Below are 23,879 nucleotides of genomic sequence, written 5' to 3' on the forward strand. Positions count from 1 at the left end.
TCTGTGTTTGTAGTTTGTTTGTCTGTAATTTGCCTGTTGCCTGTCTACCATTTGTCTGGTTTCTGCCTGTAGCTTTTGCTGTCTGCAGGGTTGTCTGTTGTGTGTCTGGCTTTGGTTTCTCCATTGTCTGTCTGTCTGTATTTTGTCTTTATCTGTCTGTCAAATGGCAGTTGCCTGTCTCTCAGTCGTTTATCTGTCTGTCATTTGTTTATTGTCTGTCTGTAGATTGTTTGTCTGTCTGTCTGTAGTTTGGCTGGATGTGAGTCCTTAGTTTGTCTGTGCGCCTGCCTGTCGTTTGTCTGGTGTTTACCTTTCGGCCTGCACTTTGTTTGCCTGTCTGTCTGTAGTTTGTCTGTTGTCTGCCTGTCTGTCGTTTGTCTGCCTGTGCCTACTTATCTATCCCAATTACTATAATAAATCTATGTTCACCAGTATGTGAGCAAAGCCTTTTCGCTCGAACAGATGTTTATGATTTGGCACCAAAGTTCCAACAACAGAATTCTCACTGACCCAAACATTCAGCAACTGCCTGAAAAGAACTAATGAGATTCTTATCGTCAAGTAGCTCTTTTGAAAATGGCTGTTTTTTTTAAGAATTCATTTGTTTTAACTGAGTATTACAACATGGGCTCTTGGATTTTAGCCCGATAGTTAAAAAATGCACTCTAAGCACTGACATTGCTGCAACAATTACACGTCAAAACAGTCCACATAATTGAGAAAGGATTAATTACTCTAACATGATACATTTCACTAACAATTTGAGTAACTGGAGTTGGACCTAAGCACCTATAACTATATCAGTAACTAGAAATTTAATGAAATGCTGTTATTTTCTTCCCGGTTAGGCTGGTTTTAACAGCGGAGGCTCCAAGCATTATTTCAGCATCCCAGGATCGCAAACACCAGGAATGGTTGACATCGAGTCCACAAGCAATGTGCAAGAACCGGGCCGCTGGGTCTTTAGAACAGACACATTCCGTGTGATAGGAGGCTGCATCTACAGAGGTAATTGTTGAAAGGCGCTAATTAAACTAGGACATTGTGTGGAGTTTTCAGTGAATTGGCAAACAACGAACTTTGAGTTCAGCTCATCTCAGAGCGGTCAGGATAATGTTGTTTAGGGAGGGAAATCTGCCATCCTTACCCGGTCTGGCCTACATGTGGTTCTAAGTGCTCTGAAATGGCCCAGAAAACCACTCAGAATGGGCCAGACACACCCGCATCCCGGGAATAAACACAAAGTAAACAGTGATTGTCATGAAGTAATTAAATACCAGTGCTGATTGGAACAATCTGGGAAGATCCATAATGCCTAAACGTTACTTTTACAGGGACATTTATTCGGAAAGATGACACCTTTTGGACAAACTCCACCTGTGAAACCAAATGTAAATGCGTCTTGAACAACTCTCTGGAATGTCAACCTGCTGCATGCGCTCCTGATGAACTCTGCCTCTCCTCCGCCTCCTTTTATTCCTGCAAACCAATGGCAGTTCAAACGTGCACCATATTCGGCGACCCTCATTACCACACCTTTGATGGAAAACTCTTCCATTTCCAAGGCACATGCACCTACATCCTATCTCAGCTGTGCCGTGCTGACGGTCCGCTGCATTTTTACAGGGTGGAGGCAAAGAATGAAAACCGGGGAAACCGGGCAGTCTCCTGGGTCAGACATGTTCGTCTCGTAGTCTATGGGTCTGAAATTACAATGATCAATGGAGCCACTGACCATATCCTGGTAAGTGAATGGGAATGGGGCATGTGGGCCTCGTCCAGTCCGCCACCTCTCTGATTGTACGCTCCCTGGTCGCTCTCTGCTGCTTTCTGATACTGAAAGTGTGCCGACTGTAACAATCAGAGTCTACCTGCCCTCTTGGGATTTCAACTAAGCCGGGCAGGGAACTGTCCCATGCTGCCATTCCCCATGGTAACGCCTCCACCAATCGCACTTGCCAACCAATGAGCACTCTCTTTTCATGCAGTAGAAATTATTGTTTCACCGTGGCCGTTGGAAGCCTCTTGCCAGTTGTCCTGGTAAATGCAAGATGAAGAGATTTGATCACAAGTCCCTTTTTTTCAACAGCTGTAAGAATTGTCTCGAGGTAATCGCTCATGAGCAAAGAGTGGGCCAGTGGCATTCGGCTGGAATTGATACAAAGTGATGGGGAGAGAGTTTGATTCGTCTGGAATTGATACAGAGCAATGGGGAGAGAGCGCAGCAGTGGGAATGATTTGGTATAGATAAAGGGCTTTGGGGAGAGAGTGGGACAGTGGGATTAGTTTGGAATAGATAAAGGGCTATCGGGAGAGAGTGGGATGGTGGCCTTAGTTTAGGGACAGATACAAGGCTAGGGAGAGAGAGTGGGGCAGTGGGATCAGCTGAGGAATTGCTACAAGGCTATGGGGAGAAAGAGGGGTAGTGGGATCAGTAAGAGGATTAATGTTGCGCTATGGAGAAAAGCCGGGGCAGTGTGCTCTGTGTGGGCATTGGTGCTGGGCTATGGAGAGAAGGCAGGGCAGTGGGTTCCCTGTGGGCATTGGTGCTGGGCTATGTGGAGAAGGCGGGGCAGTGTGCTCTGTGTGGGCATTGGTGCTGGGCTATGGGGAGAAGGCAGGGCAGTAGGTTCTGTGTGGGGATTGGTGCTGGGCTATGGAGAGAAGGCAGGGCAGTGGGTTCTGTGTGGGGATTGGTGCTGGGCTATGGGGAGGAGGCGGGGCAGTGGGTTCTGTGTGGGGATTGGTGCTGGGCTATGGTGAGAAGGTGGGGCAGTGGGTTCTGTGTGGGGATTGGTGCTGGGCTATGGTGAGAAGGTGGGGCAGTGGGTTCTGTGTGGGGATTGGTGCTGGGCTATGGGGAGAAGGTGGGGCAGTGGGATCTGTGTGGGGATTGGTGCTGGGATATGGAGAGGAGGTGGGGCAGTGGGTTCAGTGTGGCGATTGGTGCTGGGATATGGGGAGAAGGTGGGGCAGTGGGTTCTGTGCGGGGATTGGTGCTGGGCTATGGAGAGAAGGCAGGCCAGTGGGTTCTGTGTGGGGATTGGTGCTGGGCTATGGGCAGAAGGTGGGGCAGTGGGTTCTGTGTGGGCATTGGTGCTGGGCTATGGAGAGAAGGCAGGGCAGTGGGTTCTGTGTGGGGATTGGTGCTGGGCTATGGGGAGAAGGTGGGGCAGTGGGTTCTGTGCGGGGATTGGTGCTGGGCTATGGTGAGAAGGTGGGGCAGTGGGTTCTGTGTGGTGATTGGTGTTGGGCTATGGTGAGAAGGTGGGGCAGTGGGTTCTGTGTGGTGATTGGTGTTGGGCAATGGAGAGAAGGTGGGGCAGTGGGTTCTGTGCGGGGTTTGGTTCTGGGCTATGGGGAGAAGGTGGGGCAGTGGGTTCTGTGCGGGGATTGGTGCTGGGCAATGGAGAGAAGGCAGGGCAGTGGGTTCTGTGTGAGGATTGATGCTGGTCAATGGGCAGGAGGCGGGGCAGTGGGTTCTGTGTGGGGATTGGTGCTGGGCTATGTGGAGGAGGCGAGGTAGCGGGTTCTGTGTGGGGATTGGTGCTGGGCTATGGGGAGAAGGTGGGGCAGTGGGTTCAGTGTGGGGATTGGTGCTGGGCTATGTGGAGGAGGCGAGGTAGCGGGTTCTGTGTGGGGATTGGTGCTAGGCTATGGGGAGAATGCAGGGCATTGGATTCTGTGTGGCGATTGGTGCTGTGCTATGGGGAGAAGGTGGGGCAGTGGGTTCAGTGTGGCGATTGGTGCTGTGCTATGGGGAGAAGGCGGGGCAGTGGGTTCTGTGTGGGGATTGGTGCTGGGCTATGGGAAGAAGGTGGGGCAGTGGGTTCAGTGTGGGGATTGGTGCTGGGCTATGGGAAGAAGGTGGGGCAGTGGGTTCAGTGTGGGGATTGGTGCTGGGCTATGGGAAGAAGTTGGGGCAGTGGGTTCAGTGTGGCGATTGGTGCTGGCCTATGGGGAGAAGGCGGGGCAGTCGGTTCTGTGTGGGGATTGGTGCTGTGCTATGCGGAGAAGGTGGGGCAGTCGGTTCTGTGTGGGGACAGGTGCTGGGCTATGGGGAGAAGGTGGGGCAGTGGGTTCTGTGTGGGGATTGGTGCTGGTCAATGGGGAGAAGGCGGGGCAGTTGGTTCTGTGTGGTGATTGGTGCTGGGCTATGGTGAGAAGGTGGAGCTTTGGGTACTGTGTGGTGATTGGTGCTGGGCTATGGGGAGAGGGCAGGACAGTGGGTTCTGTGTGGGGATTGGTGCTGGGCTATGGAGAGATGGTGGGGCAGTGGGTTCTGTGTGGGGATTGGTGCTGGGCTATGGGAAGAAGGTGGGGCAGTGGGTTCAGTGTGGGGATTGGTGCTGGGCTACGGAGAGAAGGCGGGGCAGGGGGTTCTGTGTGGGGATTGGTGCTGGTCAATGGGCAGGAGGTGGGGCAGTGGGTTCAGTGTGGGGATTGGTGCTGGGCTATGGGGAGAAGGTGGGGCAGTGGGTTCTGTGTGGGGATTGGTGCTGGGCAATGGAGAGAAGGCGGGGCTGTGGGTTCTGTGTGGGGATTGGTGCTCGGCAAAGGAGAGAAGGTGGGGCAGTGGGTTCTGTGTGGGGATTGGTGCTGGGCTATGGTGAGAAGGTGGGGCAGTGGGTTCTGTGCGGGAATTGGTTCTGGGCTGTGGGAAGAAGGTGGGGCAGTGGGTTCTGTGCGGGGATTGGTGCTGGTCAATGGGCAGGAGGTGGGGCAGTGGGTTCTGTGCGGGAATTGGTGCTGGTCAATGGGCAGGAGGTGGGGCAGTGGGTTCTGTGTGGGGATTGGTGCTGGGCTATGGTGAGAAGGTGGGGCAGTGGGTTCTGTGTGGTGATTGGTGCTGGGCTATGGGGAGAGGGCAGGACAGTGGGTTCTGTGTGGGGATTGATGCTGGGCTATGGGGAGAAGGTGGGGCAGTTGGTTCTGTGTTGGGATTGGTGCTGGGCTATGGGGAGAAGGGGGGCAGTGGGTTCTGTGCGGGGATTGGTTCTGGGCTATGGGAAGAAGGTGGGGCATTGGGTTCTGTGTGGGGATTGGTGCTGGGATATGTGGAGAAGGTGGGGCAGTGGGTTCTGTGTGGTGATTGGTGCTGGGCTATGGGGAGAGGGCAGGACAGTGGGTTCTGTGTGGGGATTGATGCTGGGCTATGGGGAGAAGGTGGGGCAGTGGGTTCTGTGTGGGGATTGGTGCTGGGCTATGGGGAGAAGGTGGGGCAGTGGGTTCTGTGCGGGGATTGGTGCTGGGCTATGGGGAGAAGTTGGGGCAGTGGGTTCTGTGTGGGGATTGGTGCTGGGCTATGTGGAGAAGCCTGGGCGTTTGGTTCTGTGTGGGGATTGTTGCTGGGCTATGGGGAGAAGGCGGGGCAGTGGGTTCTGTGCGGGGATTGGTGCTGGGCTATGGAGAGAAGGCAGGCCAGTGGGTTCTGTGCGGGGATTGGTGCTGGGCTATGGGAAGAAGGTGGGGCAGTGGGTTCTGTGTGGGGATTGGTGCTGGGCTATGGGGAGAAGGTGGGGCAGTGGTTTCTGTGCGGGGATTGGTGCTGGGCTATGGGAAGAAGGTGGGGCAGTGGGTTCTGTGTGGGGATTGGTGCTGGGCTATGGGGAGAAGGTGGGGCTGTTCGTTCTGTGTGGGGATTGGTGCTGGGCTATGGGCAGAAGGCAGGCCAGTGGGTTCTGTGTGGGGATTGGTGCTGGGCTATGGGAAGAAGGTGGGGCAGTGGGTTCAGTGTGGGGATTGGTGCTGGGCTATGGGAAGAAGGCGGGGCAGTGGGTTCAGTGTTGGGATTGGTTCTGGGCTATGGGGAGAAGGTGTGGCAGTGGGTTCTGTGTGGGGATTGGTGCTGGGATATGTGGAGAAGGCGGGGCAGTGGTTTCTGTGTGGGGATTGGTGCTGGGCAATGGGGAGAAGGCGGGGCAGTGGGTTCTGTGTGGGGATTGGTGCTGGGCTATGGGGAGAAGATGGGGCAGTGGTTTCTGTGTGGGGATTGGTGCTGGGCTATGGGGAGAAGGCGGGGCAGTGGGTTCAGTGTGGGGATTGGTGCTGGGCTATGTGGAGAAGGTGGGGCAATGGTTTCTGTGTGGGGATTGGTGCTGGGCTATGGGGAGAAAGTGGGGCAGTGGTTTCTGTGTGGGGATTGGTGCTGGGCTATGGGGAGAAAGTGGGGCAGTGGTTTCTGTGTGGGGATTGGTGCTGGGCTATGGGGAGAAGATGGGGCAGTGGTTTCTGTGTGGGGATTGGTGCTCGGTTATGTGGAGAAGGCGGGGCTTTGGGTTCAGTTTGTGGATTGGTGCTTGTCAATGGGCAGGAGGCGGGGCAGTGGGTTCTGTGTGGGGATTGGTGCTGGGCTATGTGGAGGAGGCGAGGTAGCGGGTTCTGTGTGGGGATTGTTGCTGGGCTATGGGGAGAAGGTGGGGCAGTGGGTTCAGTGTGGGGATTGGTGCTGGGCTATGTGGAGGAGGCGAGGTAGCGGGTTCTGTGTGGGGATTGGTGCTAGGCTATGGGGAGAATGCAGGGCATTGGATTCTGTGTGGCGATTGGTGCTGTGCTATGGGGAGAAGGTGGGGCAGTGGGTTCAGTGTGGCGATTGGTGCTGTGCTATGGGGAGAAGGCGGGGCAGTCGGTTCTGTGTGGGGATTGGTGCTGTGCTATGGGGAGAAGGTGGGGCAGTCGGTTCTGTGTGGGGATAGGTGCTGGGCTATGGGGAGAAGGTGGGGCAGTGGGTTCTGTGTGGGGATTGGTGCTGGTCAATGGGGAGAAGGCGGGGCAGTTGGTTCTGTGTGTTGATTGGTGCTGGGCTATGGTGAGAAGGTGGAGCTTTGGGTACTGTGTGGTGATTGGTGCTGGGCTATGGGGAGAGGGCAGGACAGTGGGTTCTGTGTGGGGATTGGTGCTGGGCTATGGAGAGATGGTGGGGCAGTGGGTTCTGTGTGGGGATTGGTGCTGGGCTATGGGAAGAAGGTGGGGCAGTGGGTTCAGTGTGGGGATTGGTGCTGGGCTATGGAGAGAAGGCGGGGCAGTGGGTTCTGTGTGGGGATTGGTGCTGGTCAATGGGCAGGAGGTGGGGCAGTGGGTTCAGTGTGGGGATTGGTGCTGGGCTATGGGGAGAAGGTGGGGCAGTGGGTTCTGTGTGGGGATTGGTGCTGGGCAATGGAGAGAAGGTGGGGCAGTGGGTTCTGTGCGGGGATTGGTGCTGGGCTATGGGGAGAAGGTGGGGCAGTGGGTTCTGTGAGGGGATTGGTGCTGGGCTATGGAGAGATGGTGGGGCAGTGGGTTCAGTGTGGGGATTGGTGCTGGGCTATGGGTAGAAGGAGGGGCAGTGGGTTCTGTGTGGGGATTGGTGCTGGGCTATGGTGAGAAGGTGGGGCATTGGGTTCAGTGTGGGGATTGGTGCTGGGCTATGGGGAGAAGGCGGGGCAGTGGGTTCAGTGTGGGGATTGGTGCTGGGCTATGGGAAGAAGGCGGGGCAGTGGGTTCAGTGTGGGGATTGGTGCTGGGATATGTGGAGAAGGCGGGGCAGTGGGTTCTGTGTGGGGATTGGTGCTGGGCAATGGAGAGAAGGTGGGGCAGTTGGTTCTGTGTGGGGATTGGTGCTGGGCTATGGGAAGAAGGTGGGGCAGTGGGTGCTGTGTGGGGATTGGTGCTGGGCTATGGGAAGAAGGTGGGGCAGTGGGTTCAGTGTGGGGATTGGTGCTGGGCTATGGGAAGAAGGTGGGGCAGTGGGTTCAGTGTGGGGATTGGTGCTGGGCTATGGGAAGAAGGTGGGGCAGTGGGTTCTGTGTGGGGATTGGTGCTGGGCTATGGTGAGAAGGTGGGGCAGTGGGTTCTGTGTGGGGATTGGTGCTGGGCTATGGTGAGAAGGTGGGGCAGTGGGTTCTGTGCGGGAATTGGTTCTGGGCTATGGGAAGAAGGTGGGGCAGTGGGTTCTGTGTGGGGATTGGTGCTGGGCTATGGTGAGAAGGTGGGGCAGTGGGTTCTGTGCGGGAATTGGTTCTGGGCTATGGGAAGAAGGTGGGGCAGAGGGTTCTGTGTGGGGATTGGTGCTGGGATATGTGGAGAAGGCGGGGCAGTGGGTTCAGTGTGGGGATTGGTGCTGGGCTATGGGGAGAAGGCGGGGCAGTGGGTTCTGTGTGGGGATTGGTGCTGGGCTATGGTGAGAAGGTGGGGCAGTGGGTTCTGTGTGGGGATTGGTGCTGGGCTATGGGGAGAAGGCGGGGCTGTGGGTTCTGTGTGGGGATTGGTGCTGGGCAATGGAGAGAAGGTGGGGCAGTGGGTTCTGTGTGGGGATTGGTGCTGGGCTATGGTGAGAAGGTGGGGCAGTGGATTCTGTGCGGGAATTGGTTCTGGGCTGTGGGAAGAAGGTGGGGCAGTGGGTTCTGTGCGGGGATTGGTGCTGGTCAATGGGCAGGAGGTGGGGCATTGGGTTCTGTGCGGGAATTGGTTCTGGGCTATGGGAAGAATGTGGGGCAGTGGGTTCTGTGCGGGGATTGGTGCTGGTCAATGGGCAGGAGGTGGGGCAGTGGGTTCTGTGTGGGGATTGGTGCTGGGCTATGGTGAGAAGGTGGGGCAGTGGGTTCTGTGTGGTGATTGGTGCTGGGCTATGGGGAGAGGGCAGGACAGTGGGTTCTGTGTGGGGATTGATGCTGGGCTATGGGGAGAAGGTGGGGCAGTTGGTTCTGTGTTGGGATTGGTGCTGGGCTATGGGGAGAAGGTGGGGCAGTGGGTTCTGTGCGGGGATTGGTGCTGGGCTATGGGAAGAAGGTGGGGCATTGGGTTCTGTGTGGGGATTGGTGCTGGGATATGTGGAGAAGGTGGGGCAGTGGGTTCTGTGTGGTGATTGGTGCTGGGCTATGGGGAGAGGGCAGGACAGTGGGTTCTGTGTGGGGATTGATGCTGGGCTATGGGGAGAAGGTGGGGCAGTGGGTTCTGTGTGGGGATTGGTGCTGGCCTATGGGGAGAAGGTGGGGCAGTGGGTTCTGTGCGGGGATTGGTGCTGGGCTATGGGGAGAAGCCTGGGCGTTTGGTTCTGTGTGCGGATTGTTGCTGGGCTATGGGGAGAAGGCGGGGCAGTGGGTTCTGTGCGGGGATTGGTGCTGGGCTATGGAGAGAAGGCAGGCCAGTGGGTTCTGTGCGGGGATTGGTGCTGGGCTATGGGAAGAAGGTGGGGCAGTGGGTTCTGTGTGGGGATTGGTGCTGGGCTATGGGGAGAAGGTGGGGCAGTGGTTTCTGTGCGGGGATTGGTGCTGGGCTATGGGAAGAAGGTGGGGCAGTGGGTTCTGTGTGGGGATTGGTGCTGGGCTATGGGGAGAAGGTGGGGCTGTTCGTTCTGTGTGGGGATTGGTGCTGGGCTATGGGCAGAAGGCAGGCCAGTGGGTTCTGTGTGGGGATTGGTGCTGGGCAATGGAGAGAAGGTGGGGCAGTGGGTTCTGTGCGGGGTTTGGTTCTGGGCTATGGGGAGAAGGTGGGGCAGTGGGTTCTGTGCGGGGATTGGTGCTGGGCAATGGAGAGAAGGCAGGGCAGTGGGTTCTGTGTGAGGATTGATGCTGGTCAATGGGCAGGAGGCGGGGCAGTGGGTTCTGTGTGGGGATTGGTGCTGGGCTATGTGGAGGAGGCGAGGTAGCGGGTTCTGTGTGGGGATTGGTGCTGGGCTATGGGGAGAAGGTGGGGCAGTGGGTTCAGTGTGGGGATTGGTGCTGGGCTATGTGGAGGAGGCGAGGTAGCGGGTTCTGTGTGGGGATTGGTGCTAGGCTATGGGGAGAATGCAGGGCATTGGATTCTGTGTGGCGATTGGTGCTGTGCTATGGGGAGAAGGTGGGGCAGTGGGTTCAGTGTGGCGATTGGTGCTGTGCTATGGGGAGAATGCGGGGCAGTGGGTTCTGTGTGGGGATTGGTGCTGTGCTATGGGGAGAAGGTGGGGCAGTCGGTTCTGTGTGGGGATAGGTGCTGGGCTATGGGGAGAAGGTGGGGCAGTGGGTTCTGTGTGGGGATTGGTGCTGGTCAATGGGGAGAAGGCGGGGCAGTTGGTTCTGTGTGGTGATTGGTGCTGGGCTATGGTGAGAAGGTGGAGCTTTGGGTACTGTGTGGTGATTGGTGCTGGGCTATGGGGAGAGGGCAGGACAGTGGGTTCTGTGTGGGGATTGGTGCTGGGCTATGGAGAGATGGTGGGGCATTGGGTTCTGTGTGGGGATTGGTGCTGGGCTATGGGAAGAAGGTGGGGCAGTGGGTTCAGTGTGGGGATTGGTGCTGGGCTATGGAGAGAAGGCGGGGCAGTGGGTTCTGTGTGGGGATTGGTGCTGGTCAATGGGCAGGAGGTGGGGCAGTGGGTTCAGTGTGGGGATTGGTGCTGGGCTATGGGGAGAAGGTGGGGCAGTGGGTTCTGTGTGGGGATTGGTGCTGGGCAATGGAGAGAAGGTGGGGCAGTGGGTTCTGTGCGGGGATTGGTGCTGGGCTATGGGGAGAAGGTGGGGCAGTGGGTTCTGTGAGGGGATTGGTGCTGGGCTATGGAGAGATGGTGGGGCAGTGGGTTCAGTGTGGGGATTGGTGCTGGGCTATGGGTAGAAGAAGGGGCAGTGGGTTCTGTGTGGGGATTGGTGCTGGGCTATGGTGAGAAGGTGGGGCATTGGGTTCAGTGTGGGGATTGGTGCTGGGCTATGGGGAGAAGGCGGGGCAGTGGGTTCAGTGTGGGGATTGGTGCTGGGCTATGGGAAGAAGGCGGGGCAGTGGGTTCAGTGTGGGGATTGGTGCTGGGATATGTGGAGAAGGCGGGGCAGTGGGTTCTGTGTGGGGATTGGTGCTGGGCAATGGAGAGAAGGTGGGGCAGTTGGTTCTGTGTGGGGATTGGTGCTGGGCTATGGGAGGAAGGTGGGGCAGTGGGTGCTGTGTGGGGATTGGTGCTGGGCTATGGGAAGAAGGTGGGGCAGCGGGTTCAGTGTGGGGATTGGTGCTGGGCTATGGGAAGAAGGTGGGGCAGTGGGTTCAGTGTGGGGATTGGTGCTGGGCTATGGGAAGAAGGTGGGGCAGTGGGTTCTGTGTGGGGATTGGTGCTGGGCTATGGTGAGAAGGTGGGGCAGTGGGTTCTGTGTGGGGATTGGTGCTGGGCTATGGTGAGAAGGTGGGGCAGTGGGTTCTGTGCGGGAATTGGTTCTGGGCTATGGGAAGAAGGTGGGGCAGTGGGTTCTGTGTGGGGATTGGTGCTGGGCTATGGTGAGAAGGTGGGGCAGTGGGTTCTGTGCGGGAATTGGTTCTGGGCTATGGGAAGAAGGTGGGGCAGAGGGTTCTGTATGGGGATTGGTGCTGGGATATGTGGAGAAGGCGGGGCAGTGGGTTCAGTGTGGGGATTGGTGCTGGGCTATGGGGAGAAGGCGGGGCAGTGGGTTCTGTGTGGGGATTGGTGCTGGGCTATGGTGAGAAGGTGGGGCAGTGGGTTCTGTGTGGGGATTGGTGCTGGGCTATGGGGAGAAGGCGGGGCTGTGGGTTCTGTGTGGGGATTGGTGCTGGGCAATGGAGAGAAGGTGGGGCAGTGGGTTCTGTGTGGGGATTGGTGCTGGGCTATGGTGAGAAGGTGGGGCAGTGGGTTCTGTGCGGGAATTGGTTCTGGGCTGTGGGAAGAAGGTGGGGCAGTGGGTTCTGTGCGGGGATTGGTGCTGGTCAATGGGCAGGAGGTGGGGCAGTGGGTTCTGTGCGGGAATTGGTTCTGGGCTATGGGAAGAATGTGGGGCAGTGGGTTCTGTGCGGGGATTGGTGCTGGTCAATGGGCAGGAGGTGGGGCAGTGGGTTCTGTGTGGGGATTGGTGCTGGGCTATGGTGAGAAGGTGGGGCAGTGGGTTCTGTGTGGTGATGGGTGCTGGGCTATGGGGAGAGGGCAGGACAGTGGGTTCTGTGTGGGGATTGATGCTGGGCTATGGGGAGAAGGTGGGGCAGTTGGTTCAGTGTTGGGATTGGTGCTGGGCTATGGGGAGAAGGTGGGGCAGTGGGTTCTGTGCGGGGATTGGTGCTGGGCTATGGGAAGAAGGTGGGGCATTGGGTTCTGTGTGGGGATTGGTGCTGGCCTATGGGGAGAAGGTGGGGCAGTGGGTTCTGTGCGGGGATTGGTGCTGGGCTATGGGGAGAAGGTGGGGCAGTGGGTTCTGTGTGGGGATTGGTGCTGGGCTATGTGGAGAAGCCTGGGCGTTTGGTTCTGTGTGCGGATTGTTGCTGGGCTATGGGGAGAAGGCGGGGCAGTGGGTTCTGTGCGGGGATTGGTGCTGGGCTATGGAGAGAAGGCAGGCCAGTGGGTTCTGTGCGGGGATTGGTGCTGGGCTATGGGAAGAAGGTGGGGCAGTGGGTTCTGTGTGGGGATTGGTGCTGGGCTATGGGGAGAAGGTGGGGCAGTTGTTTCTGTGCGGGGATTGGTGCTGGGCTATGGGAAGAAGGTGGGGCAGTGGGTTCTGTGTGGGGATTGGTGCTGGGCTATGGGGAGAAGGTGGTGCTGTTCGTTCTGTGTGGGGATTGGTGCTGGGCTATGGGCAGAAGGCAGGCCAGTGGGTTCTGTGTGGGGATTGGTGCTGGGCTATGGGAAGAAGGTGGGGCAGTGGGTTCTGTGTGGGGATTGGTGCTGGGCTATGGGGAGAAGGTGGGGCAAAGGGTTCTGTGTGGGGATTGGTGCTGGGCAATGGGGAGAAGGCGGGGCAGTGGGTTCTGTGCGGGGATTGGTGCTGGGCTATGGGGAGAAGATGGGGCAGTGGTTTCTGTGTGGGGATTGGTGCTGGGCTATGGGGAGAAGGCAGGGTAGTGGGTTCAGTGTGGGGATTGGTGCTGGGCTATGTGGAGAAGGTGGGGCAGTGGTTTCTGTGTGGGGATTGGTGCTGAGCTATGGGGAGAAAGTGGGGCAGTGGTTTCTGTGTGGGGATTGGTGCTGGGCTATGGGGAGAAAGTGGGGCAGTGGTTTCTGTGTGGGGATTGGTGCTGGGCTATGGAGAGAAGTCAGGCCAGTGGGTTCTGTGTGGGGATTGGTGCTGGGCTATGGGCAGAAGGTGGGGCAGTGGGTTCTGTGTGGGCATTGGTGCTGGGCTATGGAGAGAAGGCAGGGCAGTGGGTTCTGTGTGGGGATTGGTGCTGGGCTATGGGGAGAAGGTGGGGCAGTGGGTTCTGTGCGGGGATTGGTGCTGGGCTATGGTGAGAAGGTGGGGCAGTGGGTTCTGTGTGGTGATTGGTGTTGGGCTATGGGGAGAAAGTGGGGCAGTGGGTTCTGTGTGGGGATTGGTGCTGGGCTATGGGCAGAAGGCAGGCCAGTGGGTTCTGTGTGGGGATTGGTGCTGGGCAATGGAGAGAATGTGGGGCAGTGGGTTCTGTGCGGGGTTTGGTTCTGGGCTATGGGGAGAAGGTGGGGCAGTGGGTTCTGTGCGGGGATTGGTGCTGGGCAATGGAGAGAAGGCAGGGCAGTGGGTTCTGTGTGAGGATTGATGCTGGTCAATGGGCAGGAGGCGGGGCAGTGGGTTCTGTGTGGGGATTGGTGCTGGGCTATGTGGAGGAGGCGAGGTAGCGGGTTCTGTGTGGGGATTGGTGCTGGGCTATGGGGAGAAGGTGGGGCAGTGGGTTCAGTGTGGGGATTGGTGCTGGGCTATGTGGAGGAGGCGAGGTAGCGGGTTCTGTGTGGGGATTGGTGCTAGGCTATGGGGAGAATGCAGGGCATTGGATTCTGTGTGGCGATTGGTGCTGTGCTATGGGGAGAAGGTGGGGCAGTGGGTTCAGTGTGGCGATTGGTGCTGTGCTATGGGGAGAATGCGGGGCAGTGGGTTCTGTGTGGGGATTGGTGCTGGGCTATGGGAAGAAGGTGGGGCAGTGGGTTCAGTGTGGGGATTGGTGCTGGGCTATGGGAAGAAGTTGGGGCAGTGGGTTCAGTGTGGCGATTGGTGCTGTGCTATGGGGAGAAGGCGGGGCAGTCGGTTCTGTGTGGGGATTGGTGCTGTGCTATGGGGAGAAGGTGGGGCAGTCGGTTCTGTGTGGGGATAGGTGCTGGGCTATGGGGAGAAGGTGGGGCAGTGGGTTCTGTGTGGGGATTGGTGCTGGTCAATGGGGAGAAGGCGGGGCAGTTGGTTCTGTGTGGTGATTGGTGCTGGGCTATGGTGAGAAGGTGGAGCTTTGGGTACTGTGTGGTGATTGGTGCTGGGCTATGGGGAGAGGGCAGGACAGTGGGTTCTGTGTGGGGATTGGTGCTGGGCTATGGAGAGAAGGCGGGGCAGTGGGTTCTGTGTGGGGATTGGTGCTGGTCAATGGGCAGGAGGTGGGGCAGTGGGTTCAGTGCGGGGATTGGTGCTGGGATATGGGGAGAAGGCAGGGCAGTGGGTTCAGTGTGGGGATTGGTGCTGGGATATGTGGAGAAGGCGGGGCAGTGGGTTCTGTGTGGGGATTGGTGCTGGGCAATGGAGAGAAGGTGGGGCAGTTGGTTCTGTGTGGGGATTGGTGCTGGGCTATGGGAAGAAGGTGGGGCAGTGGGTGCTGTGTGGGGATTGGTGCTGGGCTATGGGAAGAAGGTGGGGCAGTGGGTTCAGTGTGGGGATTGGTGCTGGGCTATGGGAAGAAGGTGGAGCAGTGGGTTCAGTGTGGGGATTGGTGCTGGGCTATGGTAAGAAGGTGGGGCAGTGGGTTCTGTGTGGGGATTGGTGCTGGGCTATGGTGAGAAGGTGGGGCAGTGGGTTCTGTGTGGGGATTGGTGCTGGGCTATGGTGAGAAGGTGGGGCAGTGGGTTCTGTGCGGGAATTGGTTCTGGGCTATGGGAAGAAGGTGGGGCAGTGGGTTCTGTGTGGGGATTGGTGCTGGGCTATGGTGAGAAGGTGGGGCAGTGGGTTCTGTGCGGGAATTGGTTCTGGGCTATGGGAAGAAGGTGGGGCAGAGGGTTCTGTGTGGGGATTGGTGCTGGGATATGTGGAGAAGGCGGGGCAGTGGGTTCAGTGTGGGGATTGGTGCTGGGCTATGGGGAGAAGGCAGGGCAGTGGGTTCTGTGTGGCGATTGGTGCTGGGCTATGGTGAGAAGGTGGGGCAGTGGGTTCTGTGTGGGGATTGGTGCTGGGCTATGGGGAGAAGGCGGGGCTGTGGGTTCTGTGTGGGGATTGGTGCTGGGCAATGGAGAGAAGGTGGGGCAGTGGGTTCTGTGTGGGGATTGGTGCTGGGCTATGGTGAGAAGGTGGGGCAGTGGGTTCTGTGTGGGGATTGGTGCTGGGCTATTGTGAGAAGGTGGGGCAGTGGGTTCTGTGCGGGAATTGGTTCTGGGCTATGGGAAGAAGGTGGGGCAGTGGGTTCTGTGCGGGGATTGGTGCTGGTCAATGGGCAGGAGGTGGGGCAGTGGGTTCTGTGCGGGAATTGGTTCTGGGCTATGGGAAGAATGTGGGGCAGTGGGTTCTGTGCGGGGATTGGTGCTGGTCAATGGGCAGGAGGTGGGGCAGTGGGTTCTGTGTGGGGATTGGTGCTGGGCTATGGTGAGAAGGTGGGGCAGTGGGTTCTGTGTGGTGATTGGTGCTGGGCTATGTGGAGAGGGCTGGACAGTGGGTTCTGTGTGGGGATTGATGCTGGGCTATGGGGAGAAGGTGGGGCAGTTGGTTCTGTGTTGGGATTGGTGCTGGGCTATGGGGAGAAGGTGGGGCAGTGGGTTCTGTGCGGGGATTGGTGCTGGGCTATGGGAAGAAGGTGGGGCATTGGGTTCTGTGTGGGGATTGGTGCTGGGATATGTGGAGAAGGTGGGGCAGTGGGTTCTGTGTGGTGATTGGTGCTGGGCTATGGGGAGAGGGCAGGACAGTGGGTTCTGTGTGGGGATTGATGCTGGGCTATGGGGAGAAGGTGGGGCAGTGGGTTCTGTGTGGGGATTGGTGCTGGCCTATGGGGAGAAGGTGGGGCAGTGGGTTCTGTGCGGGGATTGGTGCTGGGCTATGGGGAGAAGGTGGGGCAGTGGGTTCTGTGTGGGGATTGGTGCTGGGCTATGTGGAGAAGCCTGGGCGTTTGGTTCTGTGTGCGGATTGTTGCTGGGCTATGGGGAGAAGGCGGGGCAGTGGGTTCTGTGCGGGGATTGGTGCTGGGCTATGGAGAGAAGGCAGGCCAGTGGGTTCTGTGCGGGGATTGGTGCTGGGCTATGGGAAGAAGGTGGGGCAGTGGGTTCTGTGTGGGGATTGGTGCTGGGCTATGGGGAGAAGGTGGGGCAGTGGTTTCTGTGCGGGGATTGGTGCTGGGCTATGGGAAGAAGGTGGGGCAGTGGGTTCTGTGTGGGGATTGGTGCTGGGCTATGGGGAGAAGGTGGGGCTGTTCGTTCTGTGTGGGGATTGGTGCTGGGCTATGGGCAGAAGGCAGGCCAGTGGGTTCTGTGTGGGGATTGGTGCTGGGCTATGGGAAGAAGGTGGGGCAGTGGGTTCTGTGTGGGGATTGGTGCTGGGCTATGGGGAGAAGGTGGGGCAAAGGGTTCTGTGTGGGGATTGGTGCTGGGATATGTGGAGAAGGCGGGGCAGTGGTTTCTGTGTGGGGATTGGTGCTGGGCAATGGGGAGAAGGCGGGGCAGTGGGTTCTGTGCGGGGATTGGTGCTGGGCTATGGGGAGAAGATGGGGCAGTGGTTTCTGTGTGGGGATTGGTGCTGGGCTATGGGGAGAAGGCAGGGCAGTGGGTTCAGTGTGGGGATTGGTGCTGGGCTATGTGGAGAAGGTGGGGCAGTGGTGTCTGTGTGGGGATTGGTGCTGAGCTATGGGGAGAAAGTGGGGCAGTGGTTTCTGTGTGGGGATTGGTGCTGGGCTATGGGGAGAAAGTGGGGCAGTGGTTTCTGTGTGGGGATTGGTGCTGGGCTATGGAGAGAAGGCAGGCCAGTGGGTTCTGTGTGGGGATTGGTGCTGGGCTATGGGCAGAAGGTGGGGCAGTGGGTTCTGTGTGGGCATTGGTGCTGGGCTATGGAGAGAAGGCAGGGCAGTGGGTTCTGTGTGGGGATTGGTGCTGGGCTATGGGGAGAAGGTGAGGCAGTGGGTTCTGTGCGGGGATTGGTGCTGGGCTATGGTGAGAAGGTGGGGCAGTGGGTTCTGTGTGGTGATTGGTGTTGGGCTATGGGGAGAAAGTGGGGCAGTGGGTTCTGTGTGGGGATTGGTGCTGGGCAATGGAGAGAAGGTGGGGCAGTGGGTTCTGTGCGCGGTTTGTTTCTGGGCTATGGGGAGAAGGTGGGGCAGTGGGTTCTGTGCGGGGATTGGTGCTGGGCAATGGAGAGAAGGCAGGGCAGTGGGTTCTGTGTGAGGATTGATGCTGGTCAATGGGCAGGAGGCGGGGCAGTGGGTTCTGTGTGGGGATTGGTGCTGGGCTATGTGGAGGAGGCGAGATAGCGGGTTCTGTGTGGGGATTGGTGCTGGGCTATGGGGAGAAGGTGGGGCAGTGGGTTCAGTGTGGGGATTGGTGCTGGGCTATGTGGAGGAGGCGAGGTAGCGGGTTCTGTGTGGGGATTGGTGCTAGGCTATGGGGAGAATGCAGGGCATTGGATTCTGTGTGGCGATTGGTGCTGTGCTATGGGGAGAAGGTGGGGCAGTGGGTTCAGTGTGGCGATTGGTGCTGTGCTATGGGGAGAATGCGGGGCAGTGGGTTCTGTGTGGGGATTGGTGCTGGGCTATGGGAAGAAGGTGGGGCAGTGGGTTCAGTGTGGGGATTGGTGCTGGGCTATGGGAAGAAGTTGGGGCAGTGGGTTCAGTGTGGCGATTGGTGCTGTGCTATGGGGAGAAGGCGGGGCAGTCGGTTCTGTGTGGGGATTGGTGCTGTGCTATGGGGAGAAGGTGGGGCAGTGGGTTCTGTGTGGGGATTGGTGCTGTGCTATGGGGAGAAGGTGGGGCAGTCGGTTCTGCGTGGGGATAGGTGCTGGGCTATGGGGAGAAGGTGGGGCAGTGGGTTCTGTGTGGTGATTGGTGCTGGGCTATGGTGAGAAGGTGGAGCTTTGGGTACTGTGTGGTGATTGGTGCTGGGCTATGGTGAGAAGGTGGGGCAGTGGGTTCTGTGTGGGGATTGGTGCTGGGATATGTGGAGAAGGCGGGGCAGTGGGTTCAGTGTGGGGATTGGTGCTGGGCTATGGGGAGAAGGCGGGGCAGTGTGTTCGGTGTGGGGATTGGTGCTGGGCTATGGTGAGAAGGTGGGGCAGTGGGTTCTGTGTGGGGATTGGTGCTGGGCTATGGGGAGAAGGTGGGGCAGTGGGTTCTGTGCGGGAATTGGTTCTGGGCTATGGGAAGAAGGTGGGGCAGAGGGTTCTGTGTGGGGATTGGTGCTGGGATATGTGGAGAAGGCGGGGAAGTGGGTTCAGTGTGGGGATTGGTGCTGGGCTATGGGAAGAAGGTGGGGCAGTGGGTTCTGTGTGGGGATTGGTGCTGGGCTATGGTGAGAAGGTGGGGCAGTGGGTTCTGTGTGGGGATTGGTGCTGGGCTATGGTGAGAAGGTGGGGCAGTGGGTTCTGTGCGGGAATTGGTTCTGGGCTATGGGAAGAAGGTGGGGCAGTGGGTTCTGTGTGGGGATTGGTGCTGGGCTATGGTGAGAAGGTGGGGCAGTGGGTTCTGTGCGGGAATTGGTTCTGGGCTATGGGAAGAAGGTGGGGCAGAGGGTTCTGTGTGGGGATTGGTGCTGGGATATGTGGAGAAGGCGGGGCAGTGGTTCTGTGTGGGGATTGGTGCTGGGCTATGGGGAGAAGGCGGGGCAGTGGGTTCTGTGTGGGGATTGGTGCTGGGCTATGGGGAGAAGGCGGGGCTGTGGGTTCTGTGTGGGGATTGCTGCTGGGCAATGGAGAGAAGGTGGGGCAGTGGGTTCTGTGTGGGGATTGGTGCTGGGCTATGGTGAGAAGGTGGGGCAGTGGGTTCTGTGTGGGGATTGGTGCAGGGCTATTGTGAGAAGGTGGGGCAGTGGGTTCTGTGCGGGAATTGGTTCTGGGCTATGGGAAAAAGGTGGGGCAGTGGGTTCTGTGTGGGGATTGGTGCTGGGCTATGGGAAGAAGGTGGGGCAGAGGGTTCTGTGTGGGGATTGGTGCTGGGATATGTGGAGAAGGCGGGGCAGTGGGTTCAGTGTGGGGATTGGTGCTGGGCTATGGGGAGAAGGCGGGGCAGTGGGTTCTGTGTGGGGATTGGTGCTGGGCTATGGTGAGAAGGTGGGGCAGTGGGTTCTGTGTGGGGATTGGTGCTGGGCTATGGGGAGAAGGCGGGGCTGTGGGTTCTGTGTGGGGATTGGTGCTGGGCAATGGAGAGAAGGTGGGGCAGTGGGTTCTGTGTGGGGATTGGTGCTGGGCTATGGTGAGAAGGTGGGGCAGTGGGTTCTGTGCGGGAATTGGTTCTGGGCTGTGGGAAGAAGGTGGGGCAGTGGGTTCTGTGCGGGGATTGGTGCTGGTCAATGGGCAGGAGGTGGGGCAGTGGGTTCTGTGCGGGAATTGGTTCTGGGCTATGGGAAGAATGTGGGGCAGTGGGTTCTGTGCGGGGATTGGTGCTGGTCAATGGGCAGGAGGTGGGGCAGTGGGTTCTGTGTGGGGATTGGTGCTGGGCTATGGTGAGAAGGTGGGGCAGTGGGTTCTGTGTGGTGATTGGTGCTGGGCTATGGGGAGAGGGCAGGACAGTGGGTTCTGTGTGGGGATTGATGCTGGGCTATGGGGAGAAGGTGGGGCAGTTGGTTCTGTGTTGGGATTGGTGCTGGGCTATGGGGAGAAGGTGGGGCAGTGGGTTCTGTGCGGGGATTGGTGCTGGGCTATGGGAAGAAGGTGGGGCATTGGGTTCTGTGTGGGGATTGGTGCTGGGATATGTGGAGAAGGTGGGGCAGTGGGTTCTGTGTGGTGATTGGTGCTGGGCTATGGGGAGAGGGCAGGACAGTGGGTTCTGTGTGGGGATTGATGCTGGGCTATGGGGAGAAGGTGGGGCAGTGGGTTCTGTGTGGGGATTGGTGCTGGCCTATGGGGAGAAGGTGGGGCAGTGGGTTCAGTGTGGGGATTGGTGCTGGGCTATGGAGAGAAGGCGGGGCAGTGGGTTCTGTGTGGGGATTGGTGCTGGTCAATGGGCAGGAGGTGGGGCAGTGGGTTCAGTGTGGGGATTGGTGCTGGGATATGGGGAGAAGGCGGGGCAGTGGGTTCAGTGTGGGGATTGGTGCTGGGATATGTGGAGAAGGCGGGGCAGTGGGTTCTGTGTGGGGATTGGTGCTGGGCAATGGAGAGAAGGTGGGGCAGTTGGTTCTGTGTGGGGATTGGTGCTGGGCTATGGGAAGAAGGTGGGGCAGTGGGTGCTGTGTGGGGATTGGTGCTGGGCTATGGGAAGAAGGTGGGGCAGTGGGTTCAGTGTGGGGATTGGTGCTGGGCTATGGGAAGAAGGTGGGGCAGTGGGTTCAGTGTGGGGATTGGTGCTGGGCTATGGGATGAAGGTGGGGCAGTGGGTTCTGTGTGGGGATTGGTGCTGGGCTATGGTGAGAAGGTGGGGCAGTGGGTTCTGTGTGGGGATTGGTGCTGGGCTATGGTGAGAAGGTGGGGCAGTGGGTTCTGTGCGGGAATTGGTTCTGGGCTATGGGAAGAAGGTGGGGCAGTGGGTTCTGTGTGGGGATTGGTGCTGGGCTATGGTGAGAAGGTGGGGCAGTGGGTTCTGTGCGGGAATTGGTTCTGGGCTATGGGAAGAAGGTGGGGCAGAGGGTTCTGTGTGGGGATTGGTGCTGGGATATGTGGAGAAGGCGGGGCAGTGGGTTCAGTGTGGGGATTGGTGCTGGGCTATGGGGAGAAGGCGGGGCAATGGGTTCTGTGTGGGGATTGGTGCTGGGCTATGGTGAGAAGGTGGGGCAGTGGGTTCTGTGTGGGGATTGGTGCTGGGCTATGGGGAGAAGGCGGGGCTGTGGGTTCTGTGTGGGGATTGGTGCTGGGCAATGGAGAGAAGGTGGGGCTTTGGGTTCTGTGTGGGGATTGGTGCTGGGCTATGGTGAGAAGGTGGGGCAGTGGGTTCTGTGTGGGGATTGGTGCTGGGCTATTGTGAGAAGGTGGGGCAGTGGGTTCTGTGCGGGAATTGGTTCTGGGCTATGGGAAGAAGGTGGGGCAGTGGGTTCTGTGTGGGGATTGGTGCTGGGCTATGGTGAGAAGGTGAGGCAGTGGGTTCTGTGCGGGAATTGGTTCTGGGCTATGGGAAGAAGGTGGGGCAGAGGGTTCTGTGTGGGGATTGGTGCTGGGATATGTGGAGAAGGCGGGGCAGTGGGTTCAGTGTGGGGATTGGTGCTGGGCTATGGGGAGAAGGCGGGGCAGTGGGTTCTGTGTGGGGATTGGTGCTGGGCTATGGTGAGAAGGTGGGGCAGTGGGTTCTGTGTGGGGATTGGTGCTGGGCTATGGGGAGAAGGCGGGGCTGTGGGTTCTGTGTGGGGATTGGTGCTGGGCAATGGAGAGAAGGTGGGGCAGTGGGTTCTGTGTGGGGATTGGTGCTGGGCTATGGTGAGAACGTGGGGCAGTGGGTTCTGTGCGGGAATTGGTTCTGGGCTGTGGGAAGAAGGTGGGGCAGTGGGTTCTGTGCGAGGATTGGTGCTGGTCAATGGGCAGGAGGTGGGGCAGTGGGTTCTGTGCGGGAATTGGTTCTGGGCTATGGGAAGAATGTGGGGCAGTGGGTTCTGTGCGGGGATTGGTGCTGGTCAATGGGCAGGAGGTGGGGCAGTGGGTTCTGTGTGGGGATTGGTGCTGGGCTATGGTGAGAAGGTGGGGCAGTGGGTTCTGTGTGGTGATTGGTGCTGGGCTATGGGGAGAGGGCAGGACAGTGGGTTCTGTGTGGGGATTGATGCTGGGCTATGGGGAGAAGGTGGGGCAGTTGGTTCTGTGTTGGGATTGGTGCTGGGCTATGGGGAGAAGGTGGGGCAGTGGGTTCTGTGCGGGGATTGGTGCTGGGCTATGGGAAGAAGGTGGGGCATTGGGTTCTGTGTGGGGATTGGTGCTGGGATATGTGGAGAAGGTGGGGCAGTGGGTTCTGTGTGGTGATTGGTGCTGGGCTATGGGGAGAGGGCAGGACAGTGGGTTCTGTGTGGGGATTGATGCTGGGCTATGGGGAGAAGGTGGGGCAGTGGGTTCTGTGTGGGGATTGGTGCTGGCCTATGGGGAGAAGGTGGGGCAGTGGGTTCTGTGCGGGGATTGGTGCTGGGCTATGGGAAGAAGGTGGGGCATTGGGTTCTGTGTGGGGATTGGTGCTGGGATATGTGGAGAAGGTGGGGCAGTGGGTTCTGTGTGGTGATTGGTGCTGGGCTATGGGGAGAGGGCAGGACAGTGGGTTCTGTGTGGGGATTGATGCTGGGCTATGGGGAGAAGGTGGGGCAGTGGGTTCTGTGTGGGGATTGGTGCTGGCCTATGGGGAGAAGGTGGGGCAGTGGGTTCTGTGCGGGGATTGGTGCTGGGCTATGGGGAGAAGGTGGGGCAGTGGGTTCTGTGTGGGGATTGGTGCTGGGCTATGTGGAGAAGCCTGGGCGTTTGGTTCTGTGTGCGGATTGTTGCTGGGCTATGGGGAGAAGGCGGGGCAGTGGGTTCTGTGCGGGGATTGGTGCTGGGCTATGGAGAGAAGGCAGGCCAGTGGGTTCTGTGCGGGGATTGGTGCTGGGCTATGGGAAGAAGGTGGGGCAGTGGGTTCTGTGTGGGGATTGGTGCTGGGCTATGGGGAGAAGGTGGGGCAGTGGTTTCTGTGCGGGGATTGGTGCTGGGCTATGGGAAGAAGGTGGGGCAGTGGGTTCTGTGTGGGGATTGGTGCTGGGCTATGGGGAGAAGGTGGGGCTGTTCGTTCTGTGTGGGGATTGGTGCTGGGCTATGGGCAGAAGGCAGGCCAGTGGGTTCTGTGTGGGGATTGGTGCTGGGCAATGGAGAGAAGGTGGGGCAGTCGGTTCTGTGCGGGGTTTGGTTCTGGGCTATGGGGAGAAGGTGGGGCAGTGGGTTCTGTGCGGGGATTGGTGCTGGGCTATGGGGAGAAGGCAGGGCAGTGGGTTCTGTGTGAGGATTGATGCTGGTCAATGGGCAGGAGGCGGGGCAGTGGGTTCTGTGTGGGGATTGGTGCTGGGCTATGTGGAGGAGGCGAGGTAGCGGGTTCTGTGTGGGGATTGGTGCTGGGCTATGGGGAGAAGGTGGGGCAGTGGGTTCAGTGTGGGGATTGGTGCTGGGCTATGTGGAGGAGGCGAGGTAGCGGGTTCTGTGTGGGGATTGGTGCTAGGCTATGGGGAGAATGCAGGGCATTGGATTCTGTGTGGCGATTGGTGCTGTGCTATGGGGAGAAGGTGGGGCAGTGGGTTCAGTGTGGCGATTGGTGCTGTGCTATGGGGAGAATGCGGGGCAGTGGGTTCTGTGTGGCGATTGGTGCTGGGCTATGGGAAGAAGGTGGGGCAGTGGGTTCAGTGTGGGGATTGGTGCTGGGCTATGGGAAGAAGGTGGGGCAGTGGGTTCTGTGTGGGGATTGGTGCTGTGCTATGGGGAGAAGGTGGGGCAGTCGGTTCTGTGTGGGGATAGGTGCTGGGCTATGGGGAGAAGGTGGGGCAGTGGGTTCTGTGTGGGGATTGGTGCTGGTCAATGGGGAGAAGGCGGGGCAGTTGGTTCTGTGTGTTGATTGGTGCTGGGCTATGGTGAGAAGGTGGAGCTTTGGGTACTGTGTGGTGATTGGTGCTGGGCTATGGGGAGAGGGCAGGACAGTGGGTTCTGTGTGGGGATTGGTGCTGGGCTATGGAGAGATGGTGGGGCAGTGGGTTCTGTGTGGGGATTGGTGCTGGGCTATGGGAAGAAGGTGGGGCAGTGGGTTCAGTGTGGGGATTGGTGCTGGGCTATGGGAAGAAGGTGGGGCAGTGGGTTCAGTGTGGGGATTGGTGCTGGGCTATGGGAAGAAGTTGGGGCAGTGGGTTCAGTGTGGGGATTGGTGCTGGGCTATGGGAAGAAGGTGGGGCAGTGGGT

At 58.7% G+C, this 23,879-nt stretch overlaps 1 protein-coding gene across 1 annotated transcript in view; it reads left to right on the forward strand.

The window, feature by feature from the left end:
- The window catches only part of LOC121274109 (alpha-tectorin-like), a gene marked incomplete at its 5' end in the record, with an annotated part of 78,189 nt that overhangs the window by 10,385 nt on the left and 43,925 nt on the right, over window positions 1-23,879 (forward strand). Inside the window, 2 exons of the mRNA XM_041181263.1 lie at window positions 849-1,008; window positions 1,335-1,744. Coding sequence (XP_041037197.1) covers window positions 849-1,008; window positions 1,335-1,744 — 570 coding nt within the window. The remainder of the gene's footprint in view (window positions 1-848; window positions 1,009-1,334; window positions 1,745-23,879) is intronic.

The sequence above is a fragment of the Carcharodon carcharias genome (genome assembly GCF_017639515.1).
Source record: "Carcharodon carcharias isolate sCarCar2 chromosome 29 unlocalized genomic scaffold, sCarCar2.pri SUPER_29_unloc_6, whole genome shotgun sequence".
Lineage (NCBI taxonomy): Eukaryota > Metazoa > Chordata > Chondrichthyes > Lamniformes > Lamnidae > Carcharodon > Carcharodon carcharias.